This window comes from Tenrec ecaudatus, chromosome 3 (genome assembly GCF_050624435.1).
Source record: "Tenrec ecaudatus isolate mTenEca1 chromosome 3, mTenEca1.hap1, whole genome shotgun sequence".
NCBI classification, from domain to species: Eukaryota; Metazoa; Chordata; class Mammalia; order Afrosoricida; family Tenrecidae; genus Tenrec; species Tenrec ecaudatus.
The window spans coordinates 152,378,435-152,397,167 of record NC_134532.1 but is presented as its reverse complement, the minus strand read 5'-3'; the positions used below and the strand labels follow the sequence as shown (position 1 = coordinate 152,397,167).

At 37.5% G+C, this 18,733-nt stretch overlaps 1 protein-coding gene across 1 annotated transcript in view; it reads right to left on the bottom strand.

Annotated features, from left to right (window-relative positions):
• Positions 1-18,733, bottom strand: part of ADAMTS3 (ADAM metallopeptidase with thrombospondin type 1 motif 3) — a 298,163-nt gene that overhangs the window by 12,635 nt on the left and 266,795 nt on the right. The window contains exons 15-19 of the mRNA XM_075544217.1: positions 17,521-17,644; positions 13,445-13,525; positions 11,453-11,616; positions 6,202-6,367; positions 1,190-1,322 (exon numbers count right to left, since the gene is read on the bottom strand). Of these exons, the coding sequence (XP_075400332.1) occupies positions 1,190-1,322; positions 6,202-6,367; positions 11,453-11,616; positions 13,445-13,525; positions 17,521-17,644 (668 nt within the window). The remainder of the gene's footprint in view (positions 1-1,189; positions 1,323-6,201; positions 6,368-11,452; positions 11,617-13,444; positions 13,526-17,520; positions 17,645-18,733) is intronic.

Sequence of the window (18,733 nt, the reverse complement as noted above, 5' to 3'; positions counted from 1 at the left end):
CAGGGACAGAATGGGTGGTGTAAGATATTTATAAATAATAATAACAATACATAATATATTAAAGGTTTGCAAGGGTGGTAGGCTGGGCAAGGGAGGGACTAAAGAGGAGCTAATATCAAAGGACTCAAGAACAAAGATAATGTTTTGAAATTGTTGATGCCAACATTTGTAGATGTCTGCTTGATATAATGGATTTGTGGATTATTACAATACAGATAAGAGCCCCCAATTAAATGATTTATTAAAATAAAACACACACACAAAAGAAAGCTAGGTTATATATAAAAGGTCAGAACTAGAATGACTACCAATTCTTCAGTAGCAACACTAAAACTCATAGTCGCCCTCTAGGACAGAATAGAATGTCCCTTTATGTTTCTTTATACTGGCAGAGAGCCTTAATTTTTCTCCCTCAGTTTGGCTGGTGGGTTTGAAATGCTGACCTTGTTTTTAGCAGTCTAACACTTACCAGAATTGCCATCAGGGCTTCTCCGAGGCTAGAAAATATGGAACAACTCATTCAAAAATCAGAGAGAAAATAATTTTTGGCTAATTTTGTGTGTGTGCGTGCACACGCATGGACATTTGTGTATCCCAAAACCGTGCAGTACTATAGGATTCTGGGGGAATAATACTGAACAGCAGAGGAAGCATGAAAAGTAGATAGATGGAATACACAGTGTACTAAAAAGCACTGATGTTTACCTATTTTACGAGAGAGAATATGATAAAGAACAAATACTTCTGAAGGAAGATGTCCACGCCACACTGAAGGCACTGGTAAAAACCAAACACTAACAACTGCTGAAATACTAAGTGAGCTGTTTCCACAAATGAACACAAGGCTGGGAGCGCTCACTTGTCAGTGTCAAGGAATTTGGTAAGCGACTTGGCCTACTGATTACACAAAATCATTATTTGTACCCCAAACAGATACGCTTTACTTAGATGGAAATATGTAAACAGAAAATATCAAATGAAACACAAAGCTACAGGAGGTGGAGAAATACAGTAGAGAGGAGGGAACAGCAACGTTGTCTAATGTTACCTACAGAAAGATTGGATTATGCTGACCAGGTACATATAAAGCTTTGGTAAAAACAAACACAATTAAAATAAAAAAGAATTAAAGAGGCCTAGACCCTACGTACCAGGACCTCAGAAAGTGAGAGTTAAAATCAATGCTTACAGTGGGTGTGTGCACTCTTGAATATTGCACATTCTTCTAATAGGTTTTGGCTTTTTGTTGGCTTCACAGAAACTTCGATGAACCATCTTACTATCACTTTTCCTACGGCATCCATATTTGGTGTACTGGAAACCTAAAAAAGGACATTTCTTTGTAGTTAAACAGTTATTCCGCTGCTATGCATTTGATCACTAATTGATGCAACAAATATTTGGTTGTAGACGAGGACTTCAAAAGGTTCATGGAAAATGGAATTAAAAGATAACACAAAAATACAGGTTTTATTTTTCAACATAAGCTCCATCAAGGTGAAGACACTTTTGTACAAGATGATTCTAGCTAATTAATCCATCCCTGAGGAAAGGAGGATCCTGGGAAAGAAATCATGAAAATATAGTTTTTCTACATTGTTAGCTAAAGAAAAATGGTATCCTTTAAATACCTTTAAAAGAAGTCAAATGGAGCCAAATCATGATCCTAAGTTAGATGCTTACTGATTTCCCATGGACACTCCTGCGAAACTATCATTTCTTGATGAGAGGAATGAGCAGGAATGTTTTAATGGTAGGCAAGAACTCTCCAGTGAATCTGTCCCAGGCATTTTTCTGCTAAAGCCTTCATAATACACAGATGTCATCCTTCTTGGGCTTTCCAGAAATTAAACAAGTGCCTTAAGCACCCCAACACTGCTGATCTTGAACAAAATGCTTTTGCTTTGATTGGGCAACTGTCCCCTTTAGTCATTGCTTTGACTAGGCACTGTCTTTCAGGTCCTACTGGTAAAGCTACGTTTCAACTCTTTTTACAGTTCTTCAGAGAAATGTTTCAGTACCTTGATCCCAAATTTTCCACGGAAAGCGTTGCTCCTGTCTGTAGCTAATCTGTGCATAAATATTTTGGCACTCTTCTAGCAGAACGTCTGCGTAACTTTAATTTTTCAGTCAGAATTATGTAAGTTAAACCAATTCAGATACTTAATGGTGTTAGTTATGGTCTCTGTTATGCATAGTCAATCATCTTCAATTAAGACATCAACAAAATTAAGCTTTTCCTCAAAAATTGACTGGACTGCTACTGAACCCTTCCTCCTCAACTCTGTCTCTTCCCTTCTTGATGCGAATTATTCATTTATTAACTGCTTTGAGGGGAAGTGTATTGATCCATGCATTTTTTTATAAAGCATCAATGATTTCATCCTTCTTCCGCTCAAGCTTCATCATAAATTTGCTGTCTGTTTTTATATTACTGGGGCTCCTTAGGGATTAGTTAATTAAAGGTTTGATCCAGGAAAGCCCTTAGATTATGATAAAAATAAACAAGTGGCAGAAAAAAGTTCTCTTGGCAGAAAAAGTTCTCTATCCCTACAATTATTTTTTATAAAAAGCCGATAGTCTCTTCCTTCTCTCACAGAGAAGCTGGTGGGTTTGAGCCACTAACCTGGCAGTTAACTGTGTAAAGTCTGCCTAACCGTGCACCAGGACACTAAGCTCAACCAGTACTCCGCAAACAGCCCTGGAGGCGTCATGCTGCATGTTGAGCCGTGGTCTGGATGACCAGCAGTTTGAAACCAACCCACAGTGCCTTGGGAGAAGTCCTGGGCTTTCTACTCCAGTAAACAGTTAGAATAGTGGTTGTCACCCTTCCTAATGCCGTGACCCTTTCATACAGTTCCTCATGTGGTGGTGACCCCAACCATAAAATTGTTTTCATTGCTACTTCATAACTGTAATTTTGCTGCTGTTATGAATTGGGCAACCCCTATGGAAGGGTTGTTTGGTCCCTAAAAGGGTCGCAGTCCACAGGTTGAGAACCACTGAGTTAAAATTTTGGAAACCCACAGTGGATCCCTATGAGTCAGCATTGACTAGATGGCACCGACTTGTTCTTTATTTCTTTTTGGGGGTACTGGGCAAAATAAATGGAGCAGGAGGGTACTTTAAGCCAAGGGTACGCCAAACAGCAGCTGCCAGTTTCCGGAGAGAAGCTAGGAAACGATCAAATCTTGACAGGCGACCACCTGGCAGACATCTGAACATCATCCTAAAGGTTACAGTGAGTTAGCTGAAGAGATTTATTCTAATAACTAATTTTGATACTTGTGATTATGTTTGCATTTTTACACTTATTTTGAAAAAAATTAAAACCTAAAAAAGTGACAAAGTTAGTATAATAAGCAGTATACCCTTTACCTAGTTTCATCTCTGATTACTATTTCACCGCCTGTGCTTTCTCTCTTCCGTGATGTGGGCAGTATGGCTGTATGGAATCATTTGAGAGTAAGGGGCAGACATCCTGACCCTTCACGCTCCAGGACCTAATGGCATAGCTCATTCCCAGGAACATTCTCTGATGTGCACACAATACTAAGATCTGAAAATATTACAGATACAGTGCTGTGATCTAACATATACGGACAAAGAGTACTGCCCGTAGGGTTTCAGATCACGTATGCCCATGTTTGTCAAAACAAAAACATGTCTAAGCATGTCACTCTGAACATCAGATGGGTGTAGCAAAAGTCCCCTGAGCAATACCTGTAGTCTTGTTAGAGTGCCTTCAAATAAAAGGCCCAATCAAAACAATGGCTTCTCAGGGGATCTGTTAAATTCCAGGTACAGAGGTCGGCTCACAGTTAGGGTGACTGCTGTACTTTTTGAATTTCAAAGGGGTTATCGATAGATTTTTCTCTAAGGACACAGGAGGACCGCAGGGACTTATTATAAAGAAGACTTAAGAAAACTGAAAGGCAGTATTGGTGAGAAAAGGGCCAGGAGAAATGTGCTGAGCAGTTATTTCCCATCACAACAAACCACCCCTCATTTTTGAGAGAAGCTAGGGCGGTCTTAGGAAAATTCATACACCATACAGCCCTGCTCCTGCCCATTTATTCTTCGAGTGTCTAAAGGAACATGCTACAAGTCTCTTACGGACACCAAGACTGCATTTTGACACAGTGTCAACCAGAGTGCAGAATTCTTTGGAGAAAGGATTGCAGATATCGAAATGCCACATTAAAAGTATATAGACTTGTATGGAGGACACGCTGGCAATTTATAGTATTCCTTAATAGAGGTGTCTATGATTGTTGTCATCTGTCAGTTGGCCATTCTGTGGTGGCTTGTGTGCTGCTGTGACGCTGTACACTACACCGCTGGTCTACCAAAGCTCAGTGTTACCCACGGTCAGCAGGTTTCGGTGGAACTCTCAGAAAAAGAACACACTAGAAGGAAAGAAGAGGAGGACTCTGGCCTATAGGGGCCACCATGAGCTATAAGCGATTAAACGGCAGATGTTTTCTTTGGGGTATCGGAGGCTGTGCGATCTATACAGAGACAATGACAAGCAGACTACTGCAGAGCCAGAACACAGCCCGAGAAGAGTAGAAAATGAAAAAGAAACTTGAAAAAGCACATGCATGCAAGATGTGAAGCTTACTTAGAATTTAAAAATTCTAAGACTTCTTAGCAATTTTCATAAATATGAAACATTTTCATAAAAATTTCACAAATATTTTGAAGGTCTAAATTTTTCTTTATACCATGCAAAAAATTTCAGAATCCATTGTAAGGTATGTAAGTTGGTGGATAACATGTTAATGCTTCAGAGGTGAGGGTGACTCCAGGGTGCTTTAGAATACAAACTAACCTTTCTCTTAGGAAGAGAGGTCATGCCATCTTATAACAAGACTGGAGCATTTTCATTTTAAAAAAGGAGGCTGAACCCTGGCAAACCCATTTTGGGTTTCAGAACATTCGGATCTCTGTTTAATGTACTGAACTCATCACCAGTTCGTTGATGACGACTCACAGTGACCCTATAGGACAGAGGAGAACTTCTCGATGGGGTTCTGAGGCTGTATGGCTTCAGGGGAGTAGAAAAATCTCATCTTCCTCGTGTAGAATTGCTGGCAGGGGCGAATGGCTGTCCTTGTAGGGGAGCAATCGAACACAACTCTCTAGGCCACCAGGGATCCTTATCTATTGCACAGTAATGCTTATTTCTGGCCCCATTTAAAGATAACAAAATTGGAACTTCCTGCGGTTCAACTCCTAATAAAGGTGAACTGATCCTTGTGGAAAATTCCAACTTCATGTGATTTGCACTGTTCAAATATATTTTAGGATTAAAGGACATCATATGAAGTATAATTTGACTTAAATATTTAGCACAGCACAAATTACTTTAAATAAAGTCAGTGTGCAATTCCTCTTATCTTGGGCTAGCTACCATTACATAAAAATATCCTGATAGTTTCTTGGTGAGTGGAGGGAAGAGTGGTATACAGTCTGTGTTCCATCTCTCAAACACCAGAGCTGACAGAGGAAAACAAGTGCCCGTTTTTGAAATCAGCAGGTCAAATATTCCCAGAAACAAGTCCAACCTTTGAGGCACCTCGATGTGGGTTGGTTAGTGTAATGGCAGTCAGCTTTGATAAAGATTACAATGTGAAAACTCTACTGGGCAATTCTACTCTGTCCTATAGGATCCTTAAGAGTTGGGATAGATTTAATGACTATATATATATATTTTAATCAGTACAAAAGTTATAATGATATTGCTCTCATAAAGACATTGTCAAATCTATGAATCAACATATAAAGGAACATATGAAATAAGAAGTAACTGGTACATAACCAGGGTTATATGATTATAACTAATAGTTTTCATATTATTAATCCTGATACAATAGGAAGGAATACATGGATATAAAAGCAAAAAAAAAAGGGGGGTGAGAACCAGAGGACACTGAATGTAGGAACATTTCAGTTTGTAGGAGTACCCTGCAATGAATGTGAAACAGAAAGAATCTAAGAGAAGAAGAAAGAGGATGTTAAGAAGCATTATCAATGGATTCTTATCCTTCCAGGATTCTGAGATTGCAGGGAAAATACTTTTAACTTTTATTTTATTATGTTTAATGTTTCTAAAAGAATAACCTCTATTAGTGATGTTCTTAAGATAGAATAAACTGGGCACATTTATAGTATAGTAATTATGTATTCAATTGTTACCTCCACCACAGGGTTTGGAACACGGAGACCAACTCTTCAAAGCCCACTCAAAAGTATCTAATTCTTCCTGGATGACATTGTTGCTGTTGATTGTAGGTACAGAGTCTTCATGGATGATGTATTTATAGGTCAGGCTAGAGCGGGTATCATTTTCCTGGGGTATAATCTAACATACACATGAAACAGATGTATAAATCAACTTAGTGTTTATTTTTGAGTGAAAATTCACCAATAATTAAGCTTTAAAATTTTTAAAATTAAAACTGGAAAACTTTCCAATAGTTTATAAAAACAGTGCTTTTATTTTTATTAGTTGAGGTCCAAGCATGCAGGAAAAAATGCAAACATATATCTTTGACCATGAAATGTGTATATATATATATATATATATATATATATATATAAATATTAAGGCATTGCACTATAAAAATAGGATTTTTTAAATAAGATTCAATATAGGGTTCCTTTAAGGTATAGCATATTTCAGTGCATTTTAATTACTTGTTAAATTATTATGTAATGATAATATAAGTAGTAACATCTCTCTAAAATATATAAATTACAGAAAAAATATGACAAAAATAAAAATCTTCATATATTGTCATACCAGAGAAAACCAGTCATTTCTGTTGTGTTGTGATGGACTCTATGTATTTTTATGTGTATGTTTTTGCATTCACACATACCTATTTTTCTGACCTTGCTTATTTGTTATACACATTTCCCAGGAAAGTACATGTGTCTTGAAAACATGATTTTAAATCTTAGTATAGTCTTTAATTCTAAAGGTCGTATGCATGATTAACCCATTTAGTTATTCCTGAATATATTTATTGATGAGACTGTATCCCCTCCTTTGTGGAGTGGTTGAGAGACTGGCTTAACCACTTGAAGATTGGTAGTTCACCTATGGCCTCTCCGCAGGAGAAACATGTGCTGGTCTGATTCCATAGAGATCACAGTCTTGGGGACCCTATGGGGTCTATTTGACTTGGTTCCTTAGGGTTGTTAGCAGAATGGACTTGACAGTCGTGAGTTTATATGCTTTTTTAAATGTCCCACTAGAAAAAATCATTACCAACTTCATACATAAAGTGCATCATTTAACATTATATATGATTTTTTCTTCTTTGCTAACTAGATGAGTTTTTTTAGTTTTACTGAGTATTTTTATTTAGTTCTCTGATAATCAAGTTTAATTTCTTAAACTTATGAGCATTGTATTTTGTCTACTGCACACTACATGTTCATGTCTTCTAGTCCTTTTAAATTGGTGATTGCCTCCCAATCATTCAGGCTTAAAGTAATCTAAATAAAAATCACACACACACACACACACACACACACACACACACACACACACACACACACACACATGGAGGTACCCCCAAATCTGTATGTGATGTGAGGGGGCCACAAGGTCAAACTGTTAATAAAGCTTCCTATTTAGAGATTCTGAAAAGATTGTGTAACAGTGTGCAACAAAAACAGGCCTGCTTTGGGGCAGACAGGGACTGGTTTTGCCACCACGACAGTGCACCTGCTCATGCAGCCATCTCAATGTGTCAGTTTTGGGCAAAAAACAGCATGCCTCTCTTGCCTCACTCAATTTACTCACCTGACCTCACTCCTCAAAACTCCTTTTTGTTTCTGCAAATAAAGAGGGACATGAAAGGACAGCAATTTGATGACTTAGAAGAAGTGCAGTAAAAAATGAGGGAGGTACTGTCAGGCATCCAAACAAATCAGTTTGAAAAATGTTTCCAAGAATGGAATTGCAGATTTGACAAATGTACTAAGTGTAATGGAGAGTACTTTGAAGGTGATAAGGTTGTTTTATTAAAAATATATATATATATATATATATATATATATATACCTTTGGGGAAAAAGATCCGTTTTGGGGGGGTTACCCCTTGTGTGTGTATATGTATATATACATCTATCCCATGGAAGATCTAAAAATAGACCCACAGAATTAGGATAATTAAGTTTTGACTTCAGCAAAAAGGTTATTTAATCAATAAATGATAGCCATTTTAACAAATGGTTAGAGTAATTGGACATTATGGCAGCTTCAAGGGTAAGAAGATCTTACCCTTCTTGGATGCCTCCCCTTTTAAAAAGTGTCATATGGGCCCCACACCTCTGTGCGGACTGGATTTAATGCCTGTCTTTTAGCAGGTAGACTATGGTTGGACTAATGGGTTGGCATTTCCAGGATACATTTCAAAGACTGCCTTTCATCTTCAGTGCGCTCTCTCAGTTCCACTGGCTCTGCAGCGCAGCGGATGTGCTGTTCTTTGAGGCAGTCATGGAGGAGGTGGGTCAAGTCAACTGCCTCCCATGGTCTGACTGCTTTGTGGTGAGGAACTAGACCTGCTAACCAACCCATGCAAAAGAGTCGGAAGCAATCTTCTGAGACCTTCCAACATCCACATGACTGGGTTGGTAGTGACTCTCTTTTAGTGTAGCCCTGTGTGACTACAGCTTGGGTAATGGCTGACTGCAACCAAATGAGGCACTCCGAACCAGAAAGACTCAGCCAAGCTGTTTCCAGATTGCTGATCCACAGAAACTGTGAGCTGATAAGTGCTTCTGGCTTGTAGCTAGCTTGTGTAATTTTCTGGGTAATCAGAGGTAACTGGTACAAAGATGTATAGACAAAAAATATGAACCTAATGTTTATATAAAATGGATACAAAAATTAACTTGAAATAGCTTATATACCTAGATGTAAGCTATACCATTCTACTCAAACAAGCAAATAGACAGCAACAACACAAAAAGATAGAAAGAAAACATTTTGACCCTGAGCTAGGCAAAGGTTCTTACAGGACACAAAAAGTTTGATTCATAACAGATCAAAAATTGATAAACTGGACATAATTAAAATTTTAAAAATATTTTTGTATGAACAGTGCAAATAAGAGACTAAAATAAAAACAAAAGCAAAACCCAAGTTATGCATTGGGAAGAATATTCTTAAGTTACATTTTTTCACAGAAAACTTACATTGATTACATTTAAAGAATTCTCAAAACTCAATAAAAAGAAAACAATCCACTTAAAAAAATTAACAAAAGATTTGGACTAACACTTCACCAAAGGGAAATATTTCTCAAAGAGAGAGAGAGAAAAAGCTTGGAATTGAGTTGGAAATTTTGAATTTTGATTAATGTAATATCTTTTATAGAGAACCTTATAAATATTTGTGTATTGGATCCAACAATACATTTCAAATCAAGTAGAGAGTAATGAATTTGCAGTCTTGCCATCAAAAACTATAAAGCTGAGCATAATATATGAGGTAATTCTTTATTTGGCAATGAATAATTGAGAGACCAGGATAACGATCCCAGTGAGAAGAGAAACGTTTGGACTGGGGTAAGTTAATGGACCATAGCATTGGGAGGAGCCCAAACTGAGCTTAACAGTTTCACTGATGGAGATCATTGAAATCAGGAACTTGCTAGGCAGGATACAAAGGAAGGGAGAGCTGCACAGAGCTCTCCTGGACGTCTGTATCCATCCTTGTCTAAGGGCTGGTCTGTGTACGCGCAAGACAGATCGCAGAAGCCTACCAAGGGGTGACTGCTGAGGAGATGATGATGGGAGAGGTTCAGGAGGTCTGTCAGGTATGAGACTTGGATTTTTAATCTGACCAGGAGAGAGATACCTCACTAACAATTTACTTATTTAGCAAAGACATCAGGATGGTTATGTCATAAGATGTTTTTTAAAAACTGAAATAGACTAACTGACAAAGATAAAACCAGGTCACACAGAATCAGTAGGTGTTGGGTGTCATCTAATCAATTCCAGTACCTAGTGACCACATGCAAAAGAGTACAACTTTCCATTGAGTTTTCCTAGCTATAATGTCCTGGGAGGACATCATGAGTTCTTTTTCCCCAGAGTGGCTGGGTTGGTATGGAATGGCACTCTTTCTGTTGGCAGTGAAGTGCTTCACCATCTAGACTACCATGTCCCTTACACAGGATCAGAGGATCTGCCAGTGAGTTCGCTTCCTGCTAGAACAAACTGAAAAGTCTTTATTGGAATATAAACCAAACACCCTACCACTTATCATCTGCCAAGATCATTGTACAAGAAAAAATGCTAAGGAGAAAAATGATTACATATGACATTTAATCAAGTGTGTTTTTTTAAGATAGCCAATAAAAACAGAGACCATGAAGACCAGGGGTTTACAGGAAAAGTTAGACAAAAATGAGTGAATATATCTGAAATCTTTGTAAAGAAAATCAGAAAAAAAAACTACAAGAGAAAAGTACACCATCTATAATAATTATAAAACAAATTGCATGGGTAGGCTCATGGCATATTAGGGATACATAAGAAAAATTTAATGAACATGAACAAAGAACAATAGAAATCTTCCAATTGAAAGAAAAAAAAGGGAAGGAAAGACTGTAAAAGAGTGAACAGCATCTAAGGATCTTGTGAAACAATCTTATCTGGCTTAGCACACGCATAAATTCATCCCCAGTGTGGACACAAGGTCAAAAAGACCATCTGAAAACATAATGAGAATTAATCCAAATTTGGAAAAAACATCAATCTACTGAGTCAAGAATTAAATAAAAAAGTTAAACGGCTAAACATATTTGTTGTCCAAAAGAATCCTTTAAAATAGTCCCAAATGTAACATACTACATAACAAAGCAGGACTATAAAGGGGCCAGATTTCCCATCAAGAGGGATGGCTTCCAGGAGACAATGTAACAATATCTGTAATAGGCTCAAAGGAAAATACAAAACAAACAAAACCACTCACATTTTATACCTAGTGAAGCTATCTTTCAAATTTGAGAGTGAAATAAAAGCATTTTTAGATCATTGAAAGCTGGAAGAATACATTGACAGCACACCCACACAATGACAAAAGTGGTAAAGGAAGTTATTTATTCTAAAGATGAGTGTTTTCAGAAGGGAAGTTAGATCCATCGGAAGAAGTGGAAAGCTCCAGGAATTGTAAACAGCTGGGTAAACACAAAAATCTATTTTTCTTCTCTTGACACCTTTAAAACATAACTGATTGCTTAAGTCGAACTAATAAAACATGGCAAAAGGGCACAAAGACTAGGCAGTGGATAAATGAACTTATAAAAAACAATGAAAGCAATTTTAAAAAGCAGCGAAAGTAACAGTGTATAAGGTTTCAGTTTAGCTAGGTGTGAAACTACAAATTAACCCAAGGACATAGTAAGTTCACAGAGTCACATACCAACACAATAACAGGGTCGTGCAACGGTCCATCGGTGTGAAGAGTTTCGATGTCATCTTCAATGTTATAGTCCCATTCCACACCAAGATCGATGAAGGTCCGAGACTTGGCTTCCTCCCCTTTGCCATTTAAAATATAGTGGCCCGTAGCCTGGTTCTTAATAGCTAAAGGGAGAGAAATAGTAGCCAATAGTATCTTTTCATATGACAGATTTGAAGATCCAGATTGCCTATCACAGTAAAACGGACCCTTTTTATTTAGCATCAGAATAATCTAATGAATGTTAGGTTTGGTATGACTCCCATTTCTTTTATTAAAGCCTTTCAAATTGCACTGCTTACTAGTCAAAATGAAAAGATGTTTAAATGAGAAGAAAAATATATTATTCCCAGTTTGAAAACATTGTCACGGAGTTTGTAACTCATCTGCATTCTGTACATTTCCCTCAAAGATAAGAATTTAGAAGCAGTAGAAACTTCTCCAGAAATTCATACAGAATCCTTATATTGGACCAGCATATAAAATAACAGCACATTACTGTGTGCCTCTCCCATGCTGGTCAAAGTACTTGTAGCCACATAATAGAGTTTAACTAATTTGCAAGTGATTGGACAATTTAGCTCTTATCATTGCAAAATTCCAAGACCATAACAGCTACTTATATCACTAGAAAAAGCTACGAACTGTAGCTAGAATTCTTAAGGTGTTACATATTAACTACATATCATGAGATAAAAATCTCCCGTTAATCAATAAAAAGTAATTAATGGCACTTAAAATATTGGAGATGTTTGTCAGGATAGAATGGTAATTTAGAAAAAAACTGCAATAGAGTCATTGCTATTCTGAAAATAGATAGAAAGCATACATTTAATTACCATATATACTTGAGTATAAGCTGATCTGAATATCAGCCAAGGTACCTAATTTTACCACAAAAACTGCATAAAAATGTGCTGAAAAACTCGGCTTTTACATGAGTATATATGGTATCTAGAACTACTCCCCTGAAGTTTAGTCTGAATTTTGCAAAATTAATAGTGTGAACGCTTGGTTGAAGATTAAGGCTTTAAATACTAGAGACAGAACTATGCTATGTCTTCTAGCAGCGAACACAATCAAGAAGATACTTAACACACCACGATTCTATAAAACACCATCAAATATAATTAATAAGGTAACATGGGAAAAGGACTAATTAGCTACAGAATTTCATGGAGTTGACAGAAAAAGCCTTTCTTTTTATTTGTTAAACACACCAAGGGATAGATGGGAGTCATATTACTCTTGTATGTGCACTTTCCATACAAATCCCTCTAAAACAGCATTTCCACATGATCCTCTCATAATGGGGAAAAGGATCTCATTTGAAAGTTCTAAACAGTCATGCAAATAGATCTGCATGTGTTGGTCAAGAACCCTATGTAAGTTAGCTATTAGAGAAAAATTTAGTATTGGACTACTAAAATTCACATGATACGTGTGTTTGCTCTTCAGCCAAAGAAGTAAAAATGCAATCATAATAAGGAGAGGCATATATCACAGCATCAGCCAAAATATCAGAGCTTATTGGCCAATAAAGTATGGCAACTATTTCTGATATTTTTCCTTAATTTATTGCATTTTATTGGCATATGTATTTTTCAGTAGTCCTTAAGACAGAGGAAAGATAGATAACAAATTCAAACTTTTCAAATGTTTCTTCATTTCCCTCATATATTAATGAAGAATCACTGGATCCACCCCACATGAAAACTTTAATTTTGCACATTTCTTGTTTTAAAATAAGAGTTGAGATAAATAACAAAAATGAAACAAAAATACATGATTAAATAAACTGCATGTACCTGTCATTTAAATGATTTCATGGATATGTATGTGTATGCATATACAGATAGATGCACACATATACATATGTCTACACATACATATATACCAATAACTCGCATGTAAGCGGATGATAGAGCAGGGCCAGAGGACAGAAACACTTACCAAGAACATGAGGAGAAGCCTCGTCTTCTTGGATTAACACATGTCTAGCACCAGGGGGTACATCAAACATCTTAAGGTACCCTTTGCATGTGTAGTGCAAATTGGAGGAAGCAAAAAACAAAGCGACAACCATGGTTAGTAGAGCACTACATCACTGCTCCACAGTGCAGCAGAGGACATCCATAAATGAAAAGAAGCCATTGCAGAAATGTGTTCAAAGCAGCGGTAGCTTTTGGGATACTGCCGTAAGACCAAGTGCACTTTTTTTTTTTACATCTGGGGGTGGGTGGGGGGAGGTTAGTTTTGTATCAAATGGTTCTACAACTATATTGTTTTTATCTGACTTCTTCAGGCATTTTATCTATGAAGGGCCACTGTGCGCTGGAATCAGTGTGGCGGCAGGTGGTTTGGGTTTGGTATAGTCTTTTCATAGACTAAGTGACTGCAATAGAAAACCAGACTTATAATCAGCATTTGCATACTTAAAACAGCCTAATTATAATGAAATTACAAAAAAACTAAGCAAGTAGCTAGTTTTTCTTGAGATTGGCTTAAATGGGCTATACAACGCAAATATTTGTAAATGCATGCCGTGGAAATGGCCAGTGGGTCTCCCCCACATCATGATCAATGCTGAGACACAAAGAGAAGGTTTCCAAGGTGGTGACTCTTGGACTTGGATGGAGACTGCTACCACTTTCTCCCACAGTGGCTTCACTGCAGCTGGTGGGTTCAAACTGAGAACCTTCTGGCTAGCAGCTGAGTGCTTTCACAGCCAGGCCACCCAGACTTGTTGATCTGACCAAATTATTTGATTGGAAATTGCCTGTGATTTACATTGTGCATTGCATTTATATCTACCTTGACCTCAGTCTTCTAAGGAAGAATTAATAAAAACAATATGCTTAAATGGTTGCCTTTGGTTTTAAAATCATATGTCCATTCAACTGCTTCTTATATGTGACAAAGCCTTAATCGTATTATCATATCTCCTAAATATAAGCATATGATACTTACAATTAAGCTAATGACAAACCACTGCCATCTAGTCCATTCCAGCGCACAGTTATCCTAGCTATAGTGTTTCCAGGGTTGTATGTCTGTACAGGAGCAGACAGCCTTTCTTCCTTGGGAGTGATTAGTGGGTCTGTGCCCCTGACAATCAAAATGCTTATCAGACAGCACCACCAGGGCTCCTTTTTACAAATAATATGAACTATAAAATCATTAGTAGACTACGTGAAGAAACCAAGATATTACCTCATTTTTTATCAAATAACTCAATGTAAGATGATTTCTAACTTGTACCTCTGATGCATTATGGAATTTATATACTACTGGAGTCGACATTTTGGTGTCATGGGTTGTCAACACTTTAGCCTGGGGTGAAGTCCAACATGTGAAACATACCATGTCGGTCTATGTCTGTAACGGCCAGTAGTAACATGCTAGTGGTCAAGTGCAGAGCTTGATGCCGTTTATGGATGCCCGTCTTCTGCAGTTTACGACAACTTACCCAGCACATTTTTAGCTTCCCTTGTTTCAGCAAGAGAAATATCGCGAGCTCCTTTGGGTAAAGTGAAAGCGCCTCTCATCTTCCCTTAAATAGAATGTTTTTAATTAGTGGAGAGTTCATGTTTATCAAAGTCTTGCTGGTTCATTGACTATATTATATGTCATTTATATGTTTTAAGGTAAGATACAAAAAAACACATTTTCTTGACTTTAAATCAAAATTGCAATAGTTAAATCCATTGCCACAGAGTTCACACTGACTCACAGTGATCCTATAGGTCAGCGTTGAACTGTTCTAGTTTCTGAGACTCTCAGTCTTTATGCAAGCGAGCTGCCTGATCTTCCTTTACAGATTGGCTGGGAGGTTCACACTGCTGACCTTTTGGTCAGCAGGTCAATATATAACATTATAACAGTTGGCTAATATCAATAAATTATTAATAGTCAATGAAAGTAAGACTAAGCATGACTACAAAATGATGTAGGTGATGGGGGGTGGAATACTTGCAGATTTCATTTTCCAGCAACTTGAATTCTTTTTGGCACCTCTTGCTTAATTGTTTTCCTGTTGGAAAAGGTTAATTAGTCTGTTGAATAACTGTGAGGATAGAGTTATTGAAGAATAATGGATAATGGGTTAACTTTGACTAGTTTTGAGAGATATGGTGGATGAAACCATTCCTTTTGACCCTTGATGCACAAGGTCAGCATCATGTGGGAAGTTTCTGGAACAAAACAGTGTGGTTATCCCGTAGAAGACATAGCAGAGACAGAATGATTACAGCCCCAAACTTTATCCTTCTACTACTTCACCTTGGAAATAAAGGGAAATGCATGAGATTCTTACCCCAAAGCAAAGGATATATAATTCCAACAAAGAAAAATAATATTTGATTTTAAAATGTTTTACAATTTCAAGATACGAAAAAAAGCAACTACGAGAGAAAAGATAGCTGTAAGAAGGAATACCTAGCGAGCACACACTAGAATATCGCCATCTGGTTCTACTGTCCTCAATACAATGCCAAGTGATGTGACTGGGATTGGCTCAAGCTGGGCAGCAGGAGGATTATGGTACTAGAAAGCCTTAAGGGAAGGATTCCACTTGGATAGCTTTCTTATACAATCTTTTGTTCTAAATGAAAAATGTTCCTTATGATATACTCAGAGTAGCTTACATTTCTTCCCTTTCTTTTTCTGTTGTTTTCTGGCATTTGCTTAGTAACTGTGCTTGATAGAAGACCTAAGAGAAGCTTCTCAAAGGAGGCATGCCATCTGATTTGCTATTAAATGCTGACTGATCAGAAGCATTTACCCAATAAATGCTGGATGAATACTGAATAATACTTATTGCAATTTCAAGAAATATTTAGTAATAATAGCTGCTTCCAAATCTGTATGAAAATTTCAATGAGTAACTATAAGCATATGAGCACATTTGTGTATTACTTGCGTGTACGGCTATCATGTACGTCATCTGTGGAACTTTCAGCATGTGCTACAGTCTAAGTCATGGGATAGGTGACAAGTATACAATTCACACACATCAGAATTACACAACAACAAACCAGCAAAATTGCGTTGCCTAACTCATACGGCCCTATAGGACCAAGGAGAAGTGCCCCACAGGGTTTCCCTGAGTGTGAATTCTCACAGAAAAACTTTGCCATCTCTTACTCCCATGGATCAGCCAGTGGGTTTGAACAAGCAACCTCCTGGTGAGCAGCCAAGTGCCTAACCACTGTGCCATCTGTGTGTTCTTACGCGCATTTATACTTCAGGTTATTTTAGTTCGTATCTCCATTTTTAACACAAAGTTGTAAAGCTCTGTGAAGACGAATCCTTAAGATACGGATGGATGTGCAGGAAGAATACATTCATTCACTTTTGAAATAAAAGAAGATGAGTATAATTAGTCCGTCACAACAGGACCAATGAGGGAGCTCCAACAAGGTTGTGGGGAAAATTCTATTCGAAGCCTCCTTGCATGCATGCCATCACTTTTTATAACTTGTATGCATGTTATAGTCAAGAAATGATTTTCACACTAAAAAGTCGTCTTTGATGATCACCAGTGGGGAGGAGAAGGAAGGGGAAATCACTAGCCAGAGGGAGGTATTAAGTCAATAAAGGTTAAAAAAAATAGTAAAAAGAAATAAAGCTTAGAAAATATTTAAAACATCATATTTCATGTTTTGTGACTTTTAATACCCAATTCTCAATTTATTTGTCAATTAAAACTCAAAATAAGTTAGAAATTTTCATAATTAGATCTATTATATTTTATTAAGAGCATAAAATAAGCACAAATGTTTTCTTACTACAAAATAATTGATGTTGGTTTAATTGTTCTTTAAATTAAGTAGCTACTTATCATCATAGGCACTATCTAGTCACTATCTAGTTTTTAAAAAGTTTCTTACAAAGTACTGTACATGAAAAATACATGTTTTGCTAATTGTTAGTGTTTACTGAGTAAATAATGCAATTTGTAAAGAAGAGGACCCAGAATGACCAAGCATCGAGAAGGCACGAGGAAGTGCACAGAAACATCATCTTACCGAGCTTCCTGGGGGTTCTGGTGAATGTCCCCTTCACAGTCCGGCAATGGGAATTGTCACCTCCACAGACGCCACACTTATCCTCAACCTTGTTAGAGCCAATTTCTTTATCACAGCCCACTTTCTGGGAAAAGAAGGCATTAAATGCGGCAACCTTCCGTGTGCCAAGTAAAGCGCGCCACCCCATAGAACGGTGAGACGGCTGTGCAATCCCGTGCCAACGTGGAGTTTGCGAGGAACAGCCACTGTCGCCTGGTTTTAATATTTATTTGACATCTTTTAAAGAACAAAATTGAAGTCATACGCCTTGTTCTCTGGGTAGTAACAAACAATTGTCCCCAAAGTAATATTGGCCCTGTTATGCATTGTCATAACCATCAAACAAGTGTTTACTGAGCACAGGCGTCGGAGAGAACGAGTGTAGGGGGAAAGATGCTGCTTTTCCCTTGCTCCCTTGACATTTATAAAAATGAAATTGAAACAGTGAGTCATACATTTCTTTTTCAAAAGCCTTAGAAGTTGGTTAGGGAGGAGCCAAGCTTCACAGAGGTGGAGCCTTTGGTAGGGTCCTTTAAGGGACACTGTGCAGAGGCGCTTCAGGCATGTGACGAGTTAAAATAGAGTCATGGAAGTGGTCTGCTCATGGGCAGCGCGTTCAGAATACAGCATTTAAAACACCATTGAAACCAGTGGAAGGGTCATGCTGCACGACAGAAAAACAGGTGCATACTGGCACAGCACAGGCTGTGAATCCCTGAATACCAGAAGAGTTTACATTTTCTCAATAAGTTAATAGGGAGCCAACTGAAGGTGCCCCAAGTTAAGGACCTTGCTGCACATCAGCGTAGAATAATGACATGCACTGCACTTTACTCCAGGGTGGAATTTGCAGGAGAAATAGTGTGATGTATCCATATACTGGATACTGGGGTAGGTAAATAGTAGGCAAGAGATAGATTCTGCTCTTGAGGAAATTTCAGCCCAATTGTGAGGCGTCCATGTTTGAGATCCAATAAAAACAATTCTTATACTGAAATATCAAACATTTGAGGATCAGCGTACTCAGTGAATAAGAATACTTTCATATTAAATTTGAACTAGTAACATGAACCTGAAAATAAACTATACTTTAGTTTAAAGGGGATAAAAGCCATAATTTCTTGCATCTCTGTTACTTTTCTTCTCAAGTGGAATTTAATGTATAATTTGTAAT